Source organism: Asterias amurensis, chromosome 9, assembly GCF_032118995.1.
Source record: "Asterias amurensis chromosome 9, ASM3211899v1".
Taxonomy (NCBI): domain Eukaryota; kingdom Metazoa; phylum Echinodermata; class Asteroidea; order Forcipulatida; family Asteriidae; genus Asterias; species Asterias amurensis.
In genome coordinates, this window is record NC_092656.1 from 23,706,056 (window position 1) to 23,726,358 (window position 20,303).

General features: G+C 37.2%; 2 protein-coding genes across 3 annotated transcripts; one reads left to right on the forward strand and one right to left on the reverse strand.

Moving 5' to 3' along the window:
- Positions 1-3,246: 3,246 nt before the first annotated feature.
- On the reverse strand, positions 3,247-11,304 carry LOC139941725 (protein C1orf43 homolog). Of its 2 annotated transcripts, none has more exons than XM_071938339.1 (6): positions 11,151-11,304; positions 8,196-8,418; positions 6,528-6,581; positions 5,971-6,140; positions 4,485-4,543; positions 3,247-3,717 (listed from the first exon to the last, which is right to left on the reverse strand). In XM_071938339.1, the coding sequence occupies exons 1-6, from the start codon at positions 11,214-11,216 to the stop codon at positions 3,249-3,251; spliced, it is 1,041 nt and encodes a 346-aa protein (XP_071794440.1). In that variant the 5' UTR covers positions 11,217-11,304; the 3' UTR covers positions 3,247-3,248. The 2 variants fall into 2 exon arrangements, with proteins under 2 accessions (XP_071794440.1, XP_071794439.1); XM_071938338.1 differs by lacking the exon at positions 11,151-11,304 and adding an exon at positions 9,762-9,894.
- A 217-nt stretch (positions 11,305-11,521) lies between these two features.
- Positions 11,522-19,968, forward strand: LOC139941454 (adenylate kinase isoenzyme 6-like). Its single transcript, XM_071937961.1, has 5 exons — positions 11,522-11,565; positions 12,233-12,351; positions 15,039-15,190; positions 16,416-16,561; positions 17,183-19,968. Exons 2-5 carry the CDS (start codon positions 12,300-12,302, stop codon positions 17,370-17,372), a joined length of 540 nt encoding a protein of 179 aa, XP_071794062.1. The 5' UTR covers positions 11,522-11,565; positions 12,233-12,299; the 3' UTR covers positions 17,373-19,968.
- Positions 19,969-20,303: the final 335 nt, after the last annotated feature.

Below are 20,303 nucleotides of genomic sequence, written 5' to 3' on the forward strand. Positions count from 1 at the left end.
TGCACTATACCCTGCTTGAGCCCCAATGGTGACTTTGGTCAACTGTGCACTATACCCTGCTTGAGCCCCAATGGTGACTCTGGTCAACTGTGCACTTTACCCTGCTTGAGCCCAAATGGTGACTTTGGTTAACTGTGCACTATACCCTGCTTGAGCCCCAATGGTGACTTTAGTCCACTGTGCACTATACCCTGCTTGAGCCTCAATGGTGACTTTAGTCCACTGTGCACTACACCCTGCTTGAGCCCCTATGGTGACTTTAGTCAACTGTGCACTATACCCTGCTTGAGCCCCAATGGTGACTTTGGTCAACTGTGCACTATACCCTGCTTGAGCCCCAATGGTGACTTTGGTCAACTGTGCACTATACCCTGCTTGAGCCCCCAATGGTGACTTTGGTCAACTGTGCACTATACCCTGCTTGAGCCCCCAATGGTGACTTTAGTCCACTGTGCGCTATACCCTGCTTGAGCCCCAATGGTGACTTTGGTCAACTGTGCACTATACCCTGCACTATACTATGCACTATAAAATTGTATCCTTGACCACAAGAGGGGGGTTGTTTGGTCATGTTTTTCTTTGTGCAGTCATGATAAACCGACAGTATTATTTTGAACCCTAACGCTGACCACACACCTGTCTATGGTCTGCTCTCTTGGTAGTCAAATTGCACGAAAAGATATGGTGCACAACTTGTGACCACACTTGCACTGACTTTTAAACTGATTTTAAACCGACTCCCAAATGGCGCAACAAAGACTTTTTTGTTGATGATGTCAGATGATTTTTGTCAATGATAGTAAATAAAAAATTTATAGTAGTTCAAAAGCCTTAGATTTGCATGTAACATTCTGCAGTTACGGAAACCAATTAAATTGAACCTAAACTTTCCATACACCTTCAAAGTTCGAGGCTTGTTTTGTGCCTAATAAAAAACAAAAGTACTAAATTTACATGTATATTATATACAAATATTGCAACTTATTCTGTCATAAATTGTACGGAGTAATACATCTAATTTACTATAGACTAGTAAATTTGTAAAACAGTAAATCTTGTTACCACATATCATGAATTCTTGTCCAGTTCCATTATTCACAAAACAGTTGCAGGTAGTCGTTGCAATCTGATAAATTCAAAGGCACCTATCTATTTTGTTAACTCAATTCATAATTAATAGATGGAAATTTGCATCGAGGATAACAGACACTACTCTAGAATTGCAAAGGGCATGGGTTCGAATCCCACCAGAGTAATATGCCTGAGTATACAGTGCTAACACACATACGTGTATATGGGTAAAACCAAAATTAATATTCATTTCATTATTAATGTCTAATCGCAACAAAAAATTGTCTTGACTTGCAGCTAGTTAAAATACTGTCTCTTACTCGCCTTAGTTTTTTACTCAACACTAGTCTTTGTTATCCAGCAGACTAAGTGCCTGCAGGAGACCAGTCCACTTTCTGTTTAAAAAAAATTGATAGAACTGCATACTTTTTGAGAGCCGAGTCCATTGGTCAAAATGTTGGATCATGTTTCTAGTGGTGTTATTATAATTTGTACAAAACTTTGAGAGTATTTCAACTACATATATTTGGTTTTTCTAAGTACTTGAAAGAATAAGAATTTAATACATTATAAAATAATACACAATATTCCAGAATGAATGTACACTTATTCACAACAATTTAAAAGCTATTTATAAAGTACCGTCTTTTCAGATGAAAGTAAAAATGTAAAGAATTGTATGTCAAATAAAAAATCAATTTAGAAAAAGAATTGAAAATACTGAATATTTCTTCTGAAAGGCTTGTTGTAAACTCCTCAGAAGTTATACTAGAACACAGCTTCAGGCGCAGCTGGACAAATACATTGTAATAATACACTGTTTTACTGACATAGCAAGTTTGGGGGTTATCATGGTGCTGGGAGGCTGTTGGGGATGCAACAAGTGACAGTACACTAACCAGATTAAAGGCAGTGGACACTACTGGTAATTACTCAAAATAGTTATTAGCATGAAACCTTACTTGGTAACAAGTAATGGAGAGCTGTTGATAGTACAAAACATTGTAAGAAACGGCTCCTTCTGAAGTAAAGTAGTTTTCAAGAAAGAAGTAATTTTCCACGAGTTTGATTTTGAGACCTCAGATTTAGAGTTTGAGGTCTCGAAATCAAGCATCTGAAAGCACACAACCTCGTGTGACAAGGGTATTTTTTCTTACATTATTATCTCGCAACTTCAAAAACAAATTGAGCTCAAATTTTCACAGGTTTGTTATTTCATGCATATGTTGAGATACACAAGTGGGAAGACTGGTTTTTGACAATTACAAATAGAGCCCAGCTGAGTGTCTTTAATACTGTGTTCTCAACCATGTGTGCATTCAGAGCTACATGGACAACAGACATTGACCTCATAAACATGTCTGCTGTATCATAGAAAACCAATACGGTCTCCTACAAGGGGCACTTTGGACATTCTGGATTTACAAGAATTGAGTCTCTAACATTGAGCCCAATTTCATGGAGCTGCTTAAGCACGCACAATTAACCAAGCACAAAACAATTGGCTCACTATAATAAGGTTACCAGCCAAAATAGCACTCAATGTATTATATTTGAGACTGGTTTCCTGCTTATTTGCTAAGCAGAAAATTGTTAAGGACCATTGTCTACTCCCCCTTAAAAATGGGATGTTATGGCTTTCTTTAAACATAGGCCACATAATAAGACCGACGTAAAAAGACAGAAAGAGAGCCATTACACCCGACAAGGTATGCTATATTGTGTGCTTAAGCATCTCTATGAATATTTAGGGCCAAGCTGGTGAGAATTTTTATGGCAAGAGAACTATGCTGACGAAAATACATGCTTAAGCCCTTTTCACACAACTCTATTCCTCGGGTTTACCCATGGGAGATAATGGCCGGTTTTTTCACACTATGATCGCTTTGCCCTGGCACATGGGCATACCCTAGGGAGTAGCCACCCATTCACCAGAGGAGGGCAAAGCGGTAAAACACAGAGTATTCTTGAAATATGCAGCTGGAACCTTGTGGAATAGGGACACAGTATGAAAGTGTGCCGGGGTAACCGTGTGGTACAAAAACTTCTGGGGCCTCTCCATGGCTGCATTCAACGAGGATAAGAGATACAGTGTGAAAAGGCCATAGGCAAATGGGGATTTTAGCAGCATACGCTGTGATCACAGCATCACCTCCATTGATCTCTACCCAGCTTTTTTACAGCATTTCCTCAGCCATGGAGTCTTGATGTACCAGCCTACCAGACACCATAAGTGGCTGTGTTTCTTCACTCTGACCAGATGATGAATTAGATGCCTTCATCCTTAGTCCCTTCTCACTCTCACTCACCAGCTCAGAGCCTCGACTTGTTCTCTTCCTCCTCAGCATCTCCATCGTCTCCTCTGACGTCCCCGTGCTGGATTTCGTTGACGGATTCCGTCGAGTCAAGAGGGTGACGGCCGTCTGAGCAGGACTCATGCTGTCCATTTGGCTACTAGTACTTGCTTCTGATTGTTCGGTCGACGTCACACGAGCTAAGACTGGCTCTCCTTTTTGACTGGTGTGGGATTTAGTCTGAGGCCTTGACTTGATACTGCTCCCTCCTGGTGTCCTAATGCGTGATGCTTCAGCAGTTGGTAAAGAGCGCTGACTGGACTTTTTACTTTTCATGCCTTTGTGTCGAATACTGAAAACCACAAAAAATTTTGAGCTTTATCAGTCAAAACAAACATAGAAAAAATCAACAACTTTGTATGGGGCACTTTGGTTTAAGAAATTTAAACACATGAAGTATTCAAAATTGACAGAAATATTCATGTCTAAAGCTTACTATGTATAAAATTGGCACTGATCTTCCTGAGAACTAGTGTGAGACATTTTCTGAATGTCTCTAACAGAAAATTATAATTATTATTTTTGTTCAAATTCCTTTTGCCTTGTTTAACTATTTCTCAACAAATGTTTATGTATATTTGGTTTGCGGTAACACCATGTGTGTATGTACTTGCCAGGTAGAGTTTGTTCTTAGAGAACTGTCTTGCTTTATTCTACTGCCGCAGAGTAGACGTTCGGGGGTTCGGGAGACTCCACAGTTCTGAAAATAACTGTCCTGCTTTTTTAACTATTACCCGGGCGGATGGTATAAAAAATAGGCTTGGACTACTACTAAGCTTATAGGATCGGGATTAATTGTACTACCGCGGAGTCAGTTCTTAAACTGGTCTCATTGTTTCGACTAGGTTGCTCCAGTCATCGTCAGGAGAATGCCTCAAATCTTATAAACAAATTTAGATTTGCACTTTACGTTTATGTACAACAATAGCCCGAACCAAAGGATTAGAAGAAATATACTTGTATAACTCAAATAATGATGTACCTTGAAAAATTACTCTGCAGCATTTTAGAGGTAATTTTCAATTTTTAAAACTTTCAAAAAATCATATGTTTACTCACCATGATAAGAGTTCATGTAAAAGTGTCATGAAATTGTTGTATTCTGTTTCACCGAATGGCTGAAAATAGATATGTGAAAAAACACAACATTATTATCTTAATAAAATATTTGTTGCAAAGCACAGTCAAATTCATTTATAATTTGCAAGTTTCATAAAAAATATGTACAGATGTGCATTACAATAGTAAAGAAGTACAGACTTAGGGAGGTCTCCATTGGTTTTGAACAGTACAGCCAAGCTAAGATGTCTTCTGTCTGTCCAAACATCTTTAATGGTTAAACACACTCATGTACACATACATTGTTTTAAAGGGAAGGTATACATTTGGTACTCACTCATAAAATTAGTTTTGGCTTCATTAGAAGCCTACTGAGAAACATTTCACTTTGAGGTCATGTGGTTGTGTAAAAAGAAATAAAATTTAAATCCAGAAAATTTGAACCTGAGAAGCATTACTGGCTGTAACTTTTCTCAGACTGTGTATTCCTATTAGGGATTATTCTTCCTGCGGGACATAATCACTTTGAATTTTCAGCAAAGTCTCAAAAATCGCTACATTCAAACAATTCCAAAAACCAAAGGTATACATACATTGCCTTTAAAGGCAGTGGACACTATTAGTAAGTACTCAGAATAATTATTAGCATAAAACCTTACTTGGTAATGAGTAATGGGGAGAGGCTGGTAGTATAAAACATTATGAGTAACTGCTCCCTCTGAAGTGGAGTAGTTTTCGATAAAGAAGTAATTTTCCACGAATTTGATTTTGAGACCTCAGATTTAGAATTTGAGGTCTCGAAATCAAGCATCAGAAAGCACACAACTTCGTGTGACAAGGGTGTTGGTTCTTTCATTATTATCTCGCAACTTCGATGACCGATTGAGCTCAAATTTTCGCAGGTTTGTTGTTTTATGCATATGTTGAGATACAGCAAGTGAAAAGACTGGTCCTTGACAACTACCAATATTATCCAGTGTCTTTAATTCTTATACTTTTTGTTGGCAACCAACCATCCTTGCAAACAAATAAACAAATCCAATGCAGTCCAAAAAACCCCATAAACATGCAGGTGACAGGGCCTTTTTCCGTTGCCGCTCCCTGATTATGGAATAGTCTAATGTACCAATCCAAACCAGGGACTGCAACAGTGTCCCACTCCCAGCCTTCAAATGGGCTCTCAAGACCCACCTTTTCCACTAGTCTTAGCTGGTCTACAGCGTCTTTGCTCTCCCATTTCCTCCTTTCTTCAGCACCTTGTATCCTTTGGCAATTTGGTGCTTTATAGTGTTATTATTATTATTACAGCAGCTTGTAGAAACATTACATGGTGCTATCAGAATTAGGTCTCATAATTAAAACGTAGTCCCACATCTTGCAGGAAATACTGTAAGATATGTGCGCTATATAAGAAGCCACAATTATTATTATTTATTATTATTGTTATAAATATTATTATTAAAAACAAACCAGGACTAACACTTACCTTAAGTCCATAATGAGCATTGTCATAAGCAGCAGCAAAAGCCCTGCACAATGCAACTGAAGCTCCCTTCAGAGGGGCTTGTGGAGGATCTCGTAAACTTAGAATGTACTCTTTCAGATTCCCGCATGGTGGACGTACTCTCCGACACTCAATCTTCTCCAGTTGGTCATCTGTTTTGGAAAAGCGCAATATAAATACCTTTTATTATTAATATTATTATTAATATTGCCTTTAATACTTTTTGTTTGCAACCAACCATCCTCGCAAACAAATAAACAAATCCCTTGCAGTAAAAAAACCCCCATAAACATGCAGTAGACAGGGACTTTTCTATTGCTGCTCCCAGATTGTGGAATAGTTTATTCATCTGTAATTGACAATAAATTAGTGTGATCAGAGAATAGTTTTGCTTTGGTTTTTTTCAAGAGTACACTCTGTGCATGCTGCTCAGTGGTTTCCTTTAAGGCACTGTACACTATTGGTAATTGTCAAATCAGTCTTCTCTCTTGGTGTATCTCAACATATGCATTAAATAACAATTTTAATTTCTAGCTTACCTAGTTTTGATAAAGCGTCCACTGCCTTCATTCTGTAAACATATGTGCAACTTTCTGTAAAAGAAGACAGAAAAGTCTGAGTTAATAATCAATATTGAAACAATTAGAGGTAGTAAAAGAAGGTGAACCTTTACATGTAGGTTGTCACTCTTAAAGGATTCGGGTACTTTTTCAAAATGTCCACAGATTTACATTAACCTTACAGGGTTTGAAGATAATGATAGTGGAAAGCTTCCCTTCAAATATTACTTACTGAGGTTGTGTAGTTTTTGAGAAATGAGTAAAACAAGTCACAAAATAATTTTGGTCTCATTAGAGACCAAAATTATTTTAGCTGGTAAAATCCCCTTAACCAGTTATGATATTATACCAAAACCATAGCATAACTGGTTAATACGTTTTTACATGCTAAAACTGAGACGAAAATTATTACTTTTACCCATTTCTCAAAAACTACAGCACCTCAGTAAGTACAATTTAAATGGAAGCTTTCTACTATCATAATCTTCAAACTGTGTAAGTTTAATGTAAATCTGTAGACATTGTGTTTTTTGTTAGGGAAAAAGTACATACACCCTTTAAAGACACTGGACACTATTGGTAATTGTCAAAGACCAGTCTTCTCACTTGGTGCATCTCAACATGAGCACAAAATAACAAACATGTGAAAGAAAAAAACACCCTTGTCACATTTGTGTGCTTTTAGATGCCTGAATTTGAGACCTCAAAATCAAACTCTGAGGTCTTGAAATCAAATTCAAATAATTTTGTGAGAAATAACTTCTTTCCCGAAAACGACGTTACTTCAGAGATGTTCAGAAAGAGCCGTTTCTCACAATGTTTTATACTGCAAAAATTGGTTAATGGCCTGACGTTTCGACCCTAGGGTCGAAACGTCAGGCCATTAATCATTTTTTGCATTTTTACTCTCGGTCCATTTGGTTGGTAAGTTGTTTGCAACAGCTAATTCTATTTTCTCAATGTTTTATACTATCAACATCTCTCCATTGATCGCTAACAAGTAATTTTTTATGCTAACAATTATTTTGAGCAATTACCAATAGTATCCAGTGCCTTTAAAATAAATGGCAATACAAATTAACTTGGATAAAACATGGAGGTAGTACAGTGAGTAGCTTTTGATACAGTTTGTTTATAAAGCATTTTAAAAATCATTTTACTTTGAAGTAATTTGGTTATGGAAAAACATAGTTTTTATCCCCCAAATTTTAATCTGAGAATATTGTGTATTCCAATTACGGATCTTCCTGCGTGGACAAATTCGTTCTGGATTTTTAGCAATATCAGGCATGTGAGTAACTATCCATGAAAAAAAGAGGAAAAGAGACAACTGGACAAGAAAAAAAGAGGAAAAGATACTACTCCTATACTTGTACACAGAAAGTGAAGAAAAAAAGAGGAAAGTCAAAACCAAAAAAGAGGAAATCAGCTGAAAACAGGAAGTCTCACATGCCTGCAATATCTCAAAAACGCTACAACCTTTTTAAATGAAATTTTCACAGGTTATACTGTTGTAATGTACAGATAGGATTAAAACATCTGAATGGTTCCAAAATTAATGGTAAACATTCCCTTCAATTGAATAATAAACAAAATCTAACGCAATTAAACAAATTATTTCTCTTGACTGATTTCTGATGCCCATACCTCCTGCAATAGTTTCCCTATTGAGGAATTTAAGTCTGTAGTCATCGTCTCCAAGTAGCCGTGGTTCATACTTTCGACTTGAAGCATTTGTGAGCTGTCGATCAATTTGTGTTTGCAAACTCCTGGGGGCGCCATGACCAATCTGTACATGTGGATCTCGATGAGAGCGAAGAGCAAATCGCATAATCTGTCTCTTAACAAACAGGATGACTACTAGTAATGCCTATCAACGAAATTGACATAAAAGAAATAGTTATTAAATATTGAATAATAATAATAATGATAATAATAATAATAATAATAATAATAATAATAATAATAATAATAATAATAATAATAATAATAATAATAATAATAATAATAATAATAATAATCACAAGTTATCGCACAGCACTACATCTTTGGGCACCTACATAGTAAAGGGCTTGTTATTATTTATTAAAGACAGTTTTTTTTAAAGTTTGTGAATCATGAAACCCATTTATGTAATAATTCAAGGTAATTTTACAGTAGATTCAAACGACGATGGTACTTTTAGCAATACTATTCTGTGTTTAGCAGGCTTTTGTGCTTGCTCTATCTAGAGATGCCAAGTCCAGAGGCCAGCTATGCGTGAGATTTTTCAAAGCTCACCACCTACCCCCCCCCCACCCCAGATTTTTTTTCCAGTTTTAGAAGGCCTTTCGAAATCGCCGCCAAACTTTTTTTTGTTCCGAAATACATCAAAAACCTCTTCAGAATAATTCAAACTCATATGAGGTACACAGGAGATGTTAATGGTTAACGTGGAGGTACGATTGTGTCAGATTATTTCCTTCCAAAAAGAAATAAAAATCTACTAAAAATGATGTCCAAAATCCTCCGCTCAGTTCTTCTGCCTGTTGTGTCTTCGCTAGTGGAGCCCATTTAACGAATTTGCTAAACGAATCGGGAAAAACTTGTGCGCAATAAGCGTTTTTCGCTCTGCCGAATTTTAGCTGAACCTGCTGGGAGAGCAAAAATGTGCGCAATCTGCAAAAATTTGCGCTTTGTTTGTACGGCAGCTCAAGTTGATGATTCTGATAAACTGCGTGCAATCTGAAGATTGTGCAAACATTGTAGATTGCGTTTTTTTGCACACATGAGCGCGATTTGGCAATGCATTGTCGTTAATTTTTTTTTCTTTTCAGGTCTGGCCCCAATGCATGAGAAAATGATTGCTGTGCGTGTGAGCGTGAGACATAGCCCAACTGCGTGAGTCTCACGCCTAATGCGTGAGACTTGGTAGGTCTGTTTATCCATGGAGGAAGGCTTTATCATTATTAATTTTAAATTGGGCCCTGGTTACCTCACTTGGTGACTGGTCTTCAGTTCTAAAAATGACATGAACAGTTTCAAGTCTGTCCAAGTTCAAGAAAGAGCTTGGATGCTTACTGGAAGAAAAATATGATAGGATATGGGGTCTCAAAGGCGGAAGCCTATTTTTAGTATTAGTATTAGGTATTATAATTTCTTCCATCAATCAATCGTAATTACTAATTAGTATGTAAATACTAAAAGTCAGTATAGCTTCTACTACTAAAAGACCTTATGCATTGACGTCATCCAGCCACCATCTTTGAGGTCAAACAGTGACGATACAATCAAAACGCACATAGATTGGCCAATGAACAACCTCCTTTTGACCTCAATGCGGGGGCGCCGTACTGAAATGATGTCATGTGCATTAAGGTCTATAAGTTCTATATGGTCTACTTCCTTGTTCTAACTTCCAACTCCTTCCTACCCCCTAGTTCTATTACTTTTTGTATTACACTGACTAGAGTTTTCAAGTTGGAGTCTAGTCATACTCTACTAAAACTTTATAATAGTACAACTACAAGTATCGTAGCGTCATACGTTATCGACCCTCATATGTTTTCGAACCCCAACTTTGATTCCCGTTTACCGCGAGATTGTGCAAGCTGCACCGGTTGCAGAAGCTATGCAGTTTACTCATGGTCTGTATTTTTATCAGGCTTAATCATGCTGAGAATAAAGTTTCCTGACGTTGGTTATGCTCAAATATTTATAAAATGAATGATTTTGGGTACAAATCACTAGTGCATTATTATGCCAACATTCAAATGAGTCAAAGAAACATCATCCAACCTCGAAAGTTCAAAACAAAATTACTATCTGCTAGATTAAGTTTCATTCTGCTTTAGTCACTAGATGTGCCAATATGAGGAAAAAATTAAAATATTTTAAAACAAAATGACAAACAATTTTTAGTGTGGATTAACTGCATACTGTAATCAATTCAGATAAGCGTAAACAATATTATGTCTACATTAAAGAAAAAATATCTTAGATTGGTTTCTTATCTCCTGAAACCAAACATTACTGGTCTGAAACGGGGGAAAACGAATTGTTATGAAGTGTGTGTGCTTCAAGGGGGGTGGGGTGTTTTACTTCCATGCCTTATGATATCTCTGGATTCTAATATAGTAGCCACAATGCCTTGAGACAAAAATGTAATTAAATTTGTTAAGTTGTAATTGAATAATATTTTTTATTTATTTTGCACGCCATACTAGCTTCGGAATATTCAATAAAGTACCAACCAATGAAAGGTGTGAAAACATATGACGTTGCTCCAATGTCGTGCATGCATATAAGCACTGTTAATGGCGGACTGTCTCTCGCAACGTAAAACCAAAACTTTCAACACACCATGAAGTGTAAACTGTAAGTGTTATTGTTAAAAAATTGGATAGATGATTTGAAAAAAACCATTCAGTTTTTGATTGTGAGCAATTTTCATGTTATCCTACTGAAAACACATGACACCAGGATACAATACAAGCAAGTTTTAACTTTTACAGTATAGCGCCCTCTTTGGACAGGTATCCACTGGCTTAAAAAAAATAACACCCGCTGAACCCCAACCCCGCTGAATTGGTCAGTATAGTCATAATAATAATAATTTCTTACCGATCCTCCGATTCCTGCTATGAAGATCAACGTAGGAGTTACTATAGAATGATCCTGACTGACCATTTTTGCAAGTCTAATGTCATGGTCGTTACAACTTTACAGCCCAATACTTATCGCAACGATTTTTGTTGAGAGATTTTACGTTACAAGGAGGCCGCCATGACAGTCTCTATCAATACTTTTACGAACTCCATTCGTAAAAATGCATTTTAAAAGTTTGTGTTTTTACGTTTATATGCACGATTACTATCTTAAATTAATTAATGGTTAATGATATGTTTAACAAAATTGCTTTTTAGTAATAAAACATTAACACAGATGTTATTTAAACAAAAGCATTTTTGTACATACTGAAAGTGGATATTTTGACCTCATTAATTTGTCGTTCAAGCACTGCTGGATCATCAATCTTCTTCTCTCTCGGTCCTACTAAAAGCCGACAACAAGCCGACAACGCCGACAACAAGTCCAGAGCGCCGCCAACAAGCCGCCAACACGTTTTAAATACCTCAAAAATGGCAAATAAACCACATACATTTTAGAACTATATGTGTTCTGTAATATAAACATAAAGTTAATGTAAAAACTTCACAAAAAGTGTGAATTTTTAACCAGAAAAAAACTTCACTTGCACGGAAAGCGGTCGGACGCCATCTTGGCTTAAAAACCGTGTTTGGACCAGACCATTATGATACGGGTAGATTTAGCACTTGTCAACAACAGAGGGCGGGCTTTATGTGAAGACCTTCACTGCAGTGTGCACAGTGCATGACGCCCGCCCTCTATTGCTAAGTCTGACTCACCCGCATCATAATGGACTGGTCTAAACACGATTTTAAGCCAAGATGGCGTCCGACCGTTCTCCGTGAACGTTAAGGTTTTTTTCTGGTTAAAAATTCACACTTTTCGTGGAGTTTTTTTCATTAAATTTATGTTTATATTACAAAACACACATAGTTCTAAAATGTATATGGTTTATTTGCCATTTTTGAGGTATTTAAAACTTGTTGGCGGCGCGTTGTCGGCGCTATAGACTTGTTGTCGGCGTTGTCGGCTTGTTGTCGGCTTTTAGTAGGACCCTTCTCTCTTTATTTTATTTATTGGGCCCAAAATCTTGCGTATACAGTAAAAAACAAAATAAGAACGATGGCAACAGGAAATGCTGAAGAGAGGAACAATCCTAATGTGCTTTTAACTGGTAATGATAACTGGTCTGAGTGATAGTTTACATAAATTATGATAGTTTTTTAATACATTATAAAATTTATAGTTAACTTAAATGGGAAGAAAATATTAAATAAAAAAATGTTAGGCCTACTCCTTTAAAAAAAAAAGTATTTTTACTTAATTTTATTTAGAAAATGCTTGTTTGTTGACTTGGATTGGAGGAGACTGCAGTTCATTGGTTAGGTTTCTATAATATAATGATTTGGTGGATAACTTTCCGTATTGCGCCACCACTTTCTCACTAATTTTTACAAAAAGGGATATCTCATTGGACATTGAGGCAAATACTATATTATTTCATATAATGAATAGGGTAGATGGCCTTAGCTTTCGATCCAAACCGGACCTTCTTCAGAGGCATAAAACAAGTACAAACAAATAGTGAAATACACATCCATTTATAGAAAAAGAGAGTGGAAAAGGATTAAGGGAAGGATCCAGAAAGAAGCGGGAAAATAACAGCCAATCAAAGTTTCTATTTTAGACACTATTGGTGGATATGAACCAATAGGTATAAAGTGGCGAGGACAAAGGATGTTAAGTATGAAAGGATGGATTACTGGACCATAAAAGTGGTAAATGCATTGTTCAATAACAATGCAGGGAGACATGAAAGGGTAGAATTAGAGAGTAAGTTGCACCGTGATGCAACTAACAATGGTCAATTAATAAAGAATAGCAGAATCAGAGGTAGGATGGTATTAAAAATAGGTATGAGGGACCTGTGGAAAAAAGGGGGGGGGTTACTTACATGAGATAGTTATAGTAACAAATTTATAAAATTAAAAAACAACTGAAACAATTAATTTATACTTTATTTACAGAGCATAATATACAACATAAGTTCTCAGGCAGGAGTGAAGTGGAGGGTAATGGGAAGTTATTTAACACCAGTGTTTATGTTTAGTCCAATCCAAAGAGTTTGACTGTCTTGAGTTGGTGAATCCAGTGTGATTCTCTATGCTTGCGGTGTGTGTCATCACCATTGCAAGCTTCAATCACCAGAAGTTCAACATCATTGACACTATGATTGGGGCTGTTGAAGTGGATAGAGAATGGGTACGGTTTCTTGGTCTTTATGGAAGGGACATGATTCGCAAAGCGAAGACTAAGTTTGGTCTTAGTCTCTCCCACATATTGTAGCCCACATCTCTTACATGAAATGACATAGACTACATTAGACGTGCTACATTCGGAGTCGGACTGAATGTTGTATGAAGAGCCAGTGGTATGACTCTTCACCTTAAGTGAGGGCTTAATGTACATACACGTTTTGCATTTGGAACGGGTACATTTGTGACAGCCCAGTATATCTGTCCTGGGTTCTGTTCGGACTGTACCTGGGGGAAGTTTGGCCCTGACCAGGATGTCACCAAGGTTCTTAGGGCGGCGGAATGCAACCATGGGAACCTCGGGGATTGCTGAGTGTAACCTGTTGGAGGAGTGAAGGATAGTCATGTTATTATTGAGGATTAAAGAAAGTTTCGGTAGTTTGGGGTGGAAGGTGGTGACCAAGGCAACTCTATTGGTAGGAGCCTTTTTTGGCTCCCATGTTGGTCAACAGAGTATGACGAGGTACATGTACGTTGAGAGCCCTGTTGATAGCAAGTTGGACCCTGCGTTCGCTGTGATCCCTAGATACAAGGTGTTTCCTTAGCTCTGATGAGCGCCTCTTGTACAGGGTATCTGTCGAACAGATAGGTCTGATACGTAAGGCCTGACTGTAAGCAATTGCCTTCTTACAGTGACTAGGGTGACAACTGTTGAAGAGAAGGTACTGGTGGGTGTCGGTGGGTTTACCGTAAACATCCGTGACAATGCCATTAGGGGATTTGGTTATTGTAACATCTAGAAAATTCACACTGGTGAGAGAGTATTCAGTAGTGAACTTTGTGGTGGGGTGAAACGAGTTTATATGGTTAATAAATTCATCCAAGCTGTCTTGGCCACCACACCAGATGGAGAAAATATCATCAATAAATCTCCACCAAACTAGTGGTCGGTTTGGGGCGGAGGACAGGAGTCTGTCCTCCAACTGAGACATGAATAGGTTAGCATATGAGGGTGCCATTTTGGTACCCATGGCAGTACCGTGTATCTGTAGAAAATGCCTGTCGGAAAATGTGAAATTATTCTTCATATTTCATATCGTATGAAAAAGTGGTGGTGCAATACTCCTAGAACTATGAGGTTCGTTCGGCTATTGTCAATAGCCGAACAAATGGCGGAACAAACCTCATAGTTCTAGGAGTAGTGGCGCCATACGGAAACTTTTCCACACTTTTTCTCTTGTTTTTTTATTTGTTGTTTGTGATCAAAATTATAATCTGAGAAATCCGCCTTCCTGGTTTTGCTGAATGGCCAAAACTTGCTTTGTAGTATGGGAAAAGGTGACCAGCTAAGAAGAGGGCCAAAGGTGGGTCTTGAGAGCCTGTTTGAAGGCTGGGACACTGTTGGAGTTTCTGGTTAGGATAGGTAGAGAATTCCATAATCGGGGAGCAGCAATAGAAAACACAATCGGGAAAAATAGCGTAATAGGAATGTGAACAAGATACTGCATTTTCAATTTCATTTTCATTGTCACCAGTGAAGTACTCATTGTGAAGAATTGCTTATATTTAACGACTCACTAATGCAAGCCTTTTCTTCTTGTACCAGGTACACCAGGCACAGGTAAAACCACCCTTGGCCAGGAGCTTGCTGATAGACTGTCAATGAGCTACATTAATGTTGGAGATATTGCTAAAGAGAAGGAGCTGTATGAGGGTTGGGATGACGAATATCAATGTCCATTCCTGGATGAGGAGAGAGTAAGAAAATAATTCTATTGTTCCTTCCCCAACAATTTTTGTTTTACAAATGAAGTTACCCAGGGGCTGATTTCACGAAGAGATGAAACTTAAAGGGAAGGTACACGTTTGGTAATTACTCAAAACAAATATTAACTTAAAAACTGACTTTAACGAGTATTGGAGAGCTGTTGATAGTATAAAACATTGTGGGAAACGACGAAAGAGGTAAGTTCTCAATAAAATAATAAAATACTTCTAGCTAGCTAGAAGTCTTTTATTCCTATCTGAAAGCACACCAATTCGTCCAACAAGGGTATGTTTTCTTTCATAATTTTCTCGCAACTTTGATGACCGATTGAGTCAAAATTTTCACAGGCTTGTACTTTATGCTTATGATGGGATACACCAAGTGAGAGCACGGGTCTTTGACAATTACCAAACGTGTACAGTGCCTTTAAAGGGATTGTATACATTTAGTAATTGAAACTCACTGTTTGTTTCAATCATAGTTGCGGAAATAGTGTGTGAAATTTCAAAAGGTAGTAGTGTTTTTGAGATATTACCAAAATCCAGAGCAGTGTACGGTTATTTCCACACAGAAAGAATTATCTGTGATTGATACACAATCTGAGAAACTTCACTGTCTGGGATAACAAGTGGCATCTTTTTCCATAACTGCAGTACTTTAAACTGAAAAGTTTCTCAAAATGATTGATACTACCCAAATGGCTAATGAAGGCAATAACCTTGCCCCTAGTCAACCAATTAATCAAGTCAAGACAATACAGCATCTCAAGCCTGCCAAATGATTTTGGTCCAGATGACTCAGTCCAGCATACATGTATTTTGTAGCTCTTCACCACTGGCTAAGCCAATGTCCCATTTCAGTAAATTCATGAAGGAGAAACATCTTCTGCAACGTGAGGCCGTGCCATATGTGGGTTCCCACAGAATGGTTGGGCTAGCTACCAGCTTGAGACAGGCGTGGAGCTGACAGACCTTGTGTCACCTTCAGCATGCTAGCGTAGAGGTTTACTTTCCTGATGTGATCATGCCCTGAGATGTTCAGGGCAATACGCAGCATCCTGGTTTAACACCCGTCCAGAGACTTCTCCATCTTGGTAGTGAGTGGAATAAAAAGTCTCAGCTCCCATAACACAAACAGTGACACTACAAAGCATATTGAAATACCTATTATTCTGCATGAAATGTTAAATGGTGATTTTATAACCTTTATGCACAGGTGATTGACGAGTTGGATGACGCATTGAAACAAGGAGGCTGCATTGTGGACTACCACAGCTGTGAATTTTTCCCCGAGCGCTGGTTCGACTTTGTATTTGTTCTTCGAACAGATAATACAAATCTGTATAACAGGCTTGAACAAAGGTAAGGTTAATGCAACAAATCAAACAAACGGGTATTCAAGGAACTGCTCAAGCAAGAACTTGAAACCAAATACACTTTGACCAAGAACCCCAAAATTCAAGCACTCAACTCACCGTGGTCCAGTGGTTAGGTTTTAGGAATTGCACTCACAAGGTTTTGGGTTCAGATCCCACAAGCTGACGGCCTATTTCACAATGACTAGAATAAGTTTTGTAGTCTAGTTATTGAATCACAATTTCTTAATTTTTGCAATTCATAATCTTAATATAGACGTTAAAACCAATTTTTATACTAGAGAGACTGGCTGTTGCAAGCTTGGCGTTTCCTTGTATCCTAGTTTCCTTGACGGGAAGAGCATATAAACAAACAAACAGACAAGCAAACAAATAAACAAACTAAAAACAACAAACAATAGAACCCAGAAACTTATCCTTATTTCAGTACCATTAGCCCTAGCCCTCTATCAGCAATTTACAAACTCGTAAAGCTACTCTAGTAAAATGAAACCCCAAGCCTTGCAGCAAAATCCAAAATCTTGAAACCCCAGAACTGATTATATTCCCGATCTCCATTGGTTTGATACGTCTCAGTAATTACCACACATTTTACTTCTCCTGACAGAGGTTACAGCGGTAAGAAACTAGAAGACAACGTCCAATGTGAGATCTTCCAAACCATCTTGGAGGAGGCAGTCAGCTCTTATTTGCCCAGCATCGTCTTCGAACTCCAGAGCAATACCCCAAACGATCTGGAGTCAAATCTGGAATCCATCGCAGAGCTGACGGAACGATGGAAATCCAGCAAAAGATAAAAGGATTTATCGGTATCTCGTGTAAATGTTTTCCTCATTTTTATAACTCAGGTGGAATTTTTTTGGATGCAATAAAAACAATGAATGTAGTTCCACCCTTATGATGAGAGGTTGTATGACTGGATACAAGCGTGGTTATATGGAACACATACCTCAGAGCATTTCAACATTTGTAGTCATCATTTTGGCCAATCTTGTTCAAGAAACAATTTTTATGTATCTCAGATCGACTTCATACACAAATTTGGTTGAGAAGCCCTTTAAAGGCACTGGACAGTTTTGGTAATTACTCAACATGTATTAGCATTAAACTTACTTGGTAACGAGCAAAGGAGAGCTGTTGAAAGTGTAAAGCATTGGGAGAAACGGCTCCCTCTGGAGTAACAAAGAGGTAGAGGTAGAAAGAGGTAACTTCTCAAGAAAAAGACTTCAGGTCTGAAGCCTTTTATTCAGGCATCTGAAAGCACACACAATTATGCATCAAGAATATTATTATTTCACTATTTTCTTGCAACTTTGATGACCAATAATAAGTGCAAATTTTCACAGATTTGTTATTTTATGAATATGTTGAGATACACCGAGTGAAAATACTGGTCATTTAACAATTACCAAATGTGTCCAGTGCCTTAAGAGGGAATCCATGTTTGTTTTTTGCCAATTCCTGTATGTTCCCAAGTGTTAAACAACTTTTAAATGTCCTAAAACGTCAAAAGAATTGATTCAGAGAATAAAATAATAAAATAATCAGTGACAATAATTTACTTGCAGTTGTAAAGCCATTCCTCTTTCCCAATCACAGATGTATAATTATTGCATAGTTTCATTAATCTTTCAGTTTGAATGGAATTGTTAGTAATTTCAAGTATTAGTGTAAAACAGGAGGAACAATGTTGGTTAATATCATCTTATTTTGAATATGAACATAAAGTATGTAAATGCTAATTTACCATTGAAGGCAGGGTATACTTTTGGTATTAACTCTACAAGATAATGACACATTTCAATGTACTTGGTTAGGAGCACTAAAGATCTGTTGATAGTATAAAATATTGTTGGAAATCACTCCCTTTGAACTAGTGTAGTTTTGAGAAAGAGGTTATTTAAACAACCAACATTTGAATTCGTGAAAGGCTTTCAGGCCTTAAGCCTTTCTCTGGCATATGTAAGCACACATTTCAATGCTATAAAAGTTTTGTTGTTCCTTTAATTATTTTCTTGCATCTTCGATGGCCTGTTGAGCCACAATTTTCACATATTTTTTAGTTTATGTTTGGATAAACCAAGGGAGGATACTGGTCTTTGACAGTTACCCAATGCAACTATTTTATGACGTTAAAACAATTTCGTACAATCTCTATGAATACCCTGTATGTCTATTCATGTATTTTTGTATGACATTGTATTCAGAATGTGTGCTACTTAAAACTCCATAAGTTTTAACTGAGAATATACATGTATTGATAATTTGTTGTTATTTCCTTGGTTTTGGATTCAAGGTTGTACAAAAACAGGATTTGAAAGATTTTTTAAACTATGTACATGTATACAGATTATTAAAGGCAGTGGGCACTATTGGCAGTTACTCAAAATAATTATTATCATAAAACCTTACTTGGTAATGAGTTATTGGGAGCTGTTGATAGTACAAAACATTGTAAGAAACCACTCTCTCTGAAATAACGTAGTTTTTGAGAAAGAAGTAATTTTGCACGAATTTGATTTCGAGACCTCAGAACTAGATTTTCAGGTCTCGAAATCAAGCATCTGAAAGCACACAACTTCGTGTGACAAGGGTGTTTTTTCTTTCATAATTATCTCACAACTTTGACCACCAATTGAGCTCAAATTTTCACAGATTTGTCATTTTGTAAACACAGTGTTGTGTTGTGACATGAGGGTGGATATGATGTGAAGTTTAGGATTTGGGAGGACAAAGTCGCTGCTTTTTTAGCCAATTCATTTTGTTTCAAACCAACCAACCAACCAAAGATTGTAAATGAGTGATTACAAAACTTTGTTTGGAGTTTAAAGGCAAAGTATACCATTAGTTTTTTTTAATTGTTTGATTGTTTTAAGCCTATATAGTTGTAGATATATACAATACAACTATAAACTGTGAAAAATTATTGGTCTTTGAGATTTCACCGACAAATCTGGAGCGGATATGTCCACGCAGGAAGAATAACTCGGGCATTTGTTTATGTTTTGTCTACGGCTCTAATGTACGCTACAGTATAATGTCTGTTATACAGACTTGTAGCGCTGGCCCAAAATCCGGACAATTTCCCGCTTTTTGTTCCATGACCACCCGCTCAGATGCCTGATGACTGTAATTGGAATACCCAATCTATCTGAGAATTGTTGCTTGCAAATATGTTCTCAGATTGACAATTTGTTTACACTGTGTAATGTCAAGTTGGAAATATCTATACATGCACACAGAGCTACCAACTCTCCCCGATTCTGCGGAAAACTCCCTGAAAATAAAGCAATCTTTCCATGTTAGGATGAACAAAGTTGAAAATCTCCCTGTTATAGAAACTGTGTCCCTGTTGTGTTGAAAGTAATTCTAAATACCTCCTAGTTGTGATAACGTAACCCTCCTCAAAGTCGGGAGGAGGGTTATGTTATCACAACTAAATATCTCCTTGATAGTTGTGTGAATTCTCCCTGATGGCAAGATGCAAATGTTTGCAGCTCTAATGTACAATACATGTTTAGCTATTGATTAAAAAGTAAGTCATTTCTTTACTGTGCTGCAGGGTTCTTTTTTTTTAGCAAGAAATTTATCTCAATTATCTGTTTTAGACATGGAATTTAATTAGTTTAAATACACTTTTTGGCAAGTGAAAGATAAGGCACAGCATTACATATCTTTAAAAACCGATGTAAAAACTTTGAAAAATACTGGAGTATGCGGTACTTTAC

What these genes read in the sequence shown, in the direction of transcription:
- LOC139941725 (XM_071938338.1), bottom strand. Translation starts at nt 9,830, where the DNA reads ATGTGCGTTTTGATTGTATCGTCACTGTTTGACCTCAAAGATGGTGGC. An exon ending in GGATGACGTCAATGCATAAG is followed by an intron (nt 8,419 to 9,761) that starts GTCTTTTAGTAG and finishes TTTCGTTGATAG; the next exon opens with GCATTACTAGTAGTCATCCT. An exon ending in ATGCTCATTATGGACTTAAG is followed by an intron (nt 4,544 to 5,970) that starts GTAAGTGTTAGT and finishes ATCTATTTTCAG; the next exon opens with CCATTCGGTGAAACAGAATA.
- LOC139941454 (XM_071937961.1), top strand. Translation starts at nt 12,300, where the DNA reads ATGGCAACAGGAAATGCTGAAGAGAGGAACAATCCTAATGTGCTTTTA. An exon ending in CATTCCTGGATGAGGAGAGA is followed by an intron (nt 15,191 to 16,415) that starts GTAAGAAAATAA and finishes CTTTATGCACAG; the next exon opens with GTGATTGACGAGTTGGATGA. An exon ending in TATAACAGGCTTGAACAAAG is followed by an intron (nt 16,562 to 17,182) that starts GTAAGGTTAATG and finishes TTCTCCTGACAG; the next exon opens with AGGTTACAGCGGTAAGAAAC.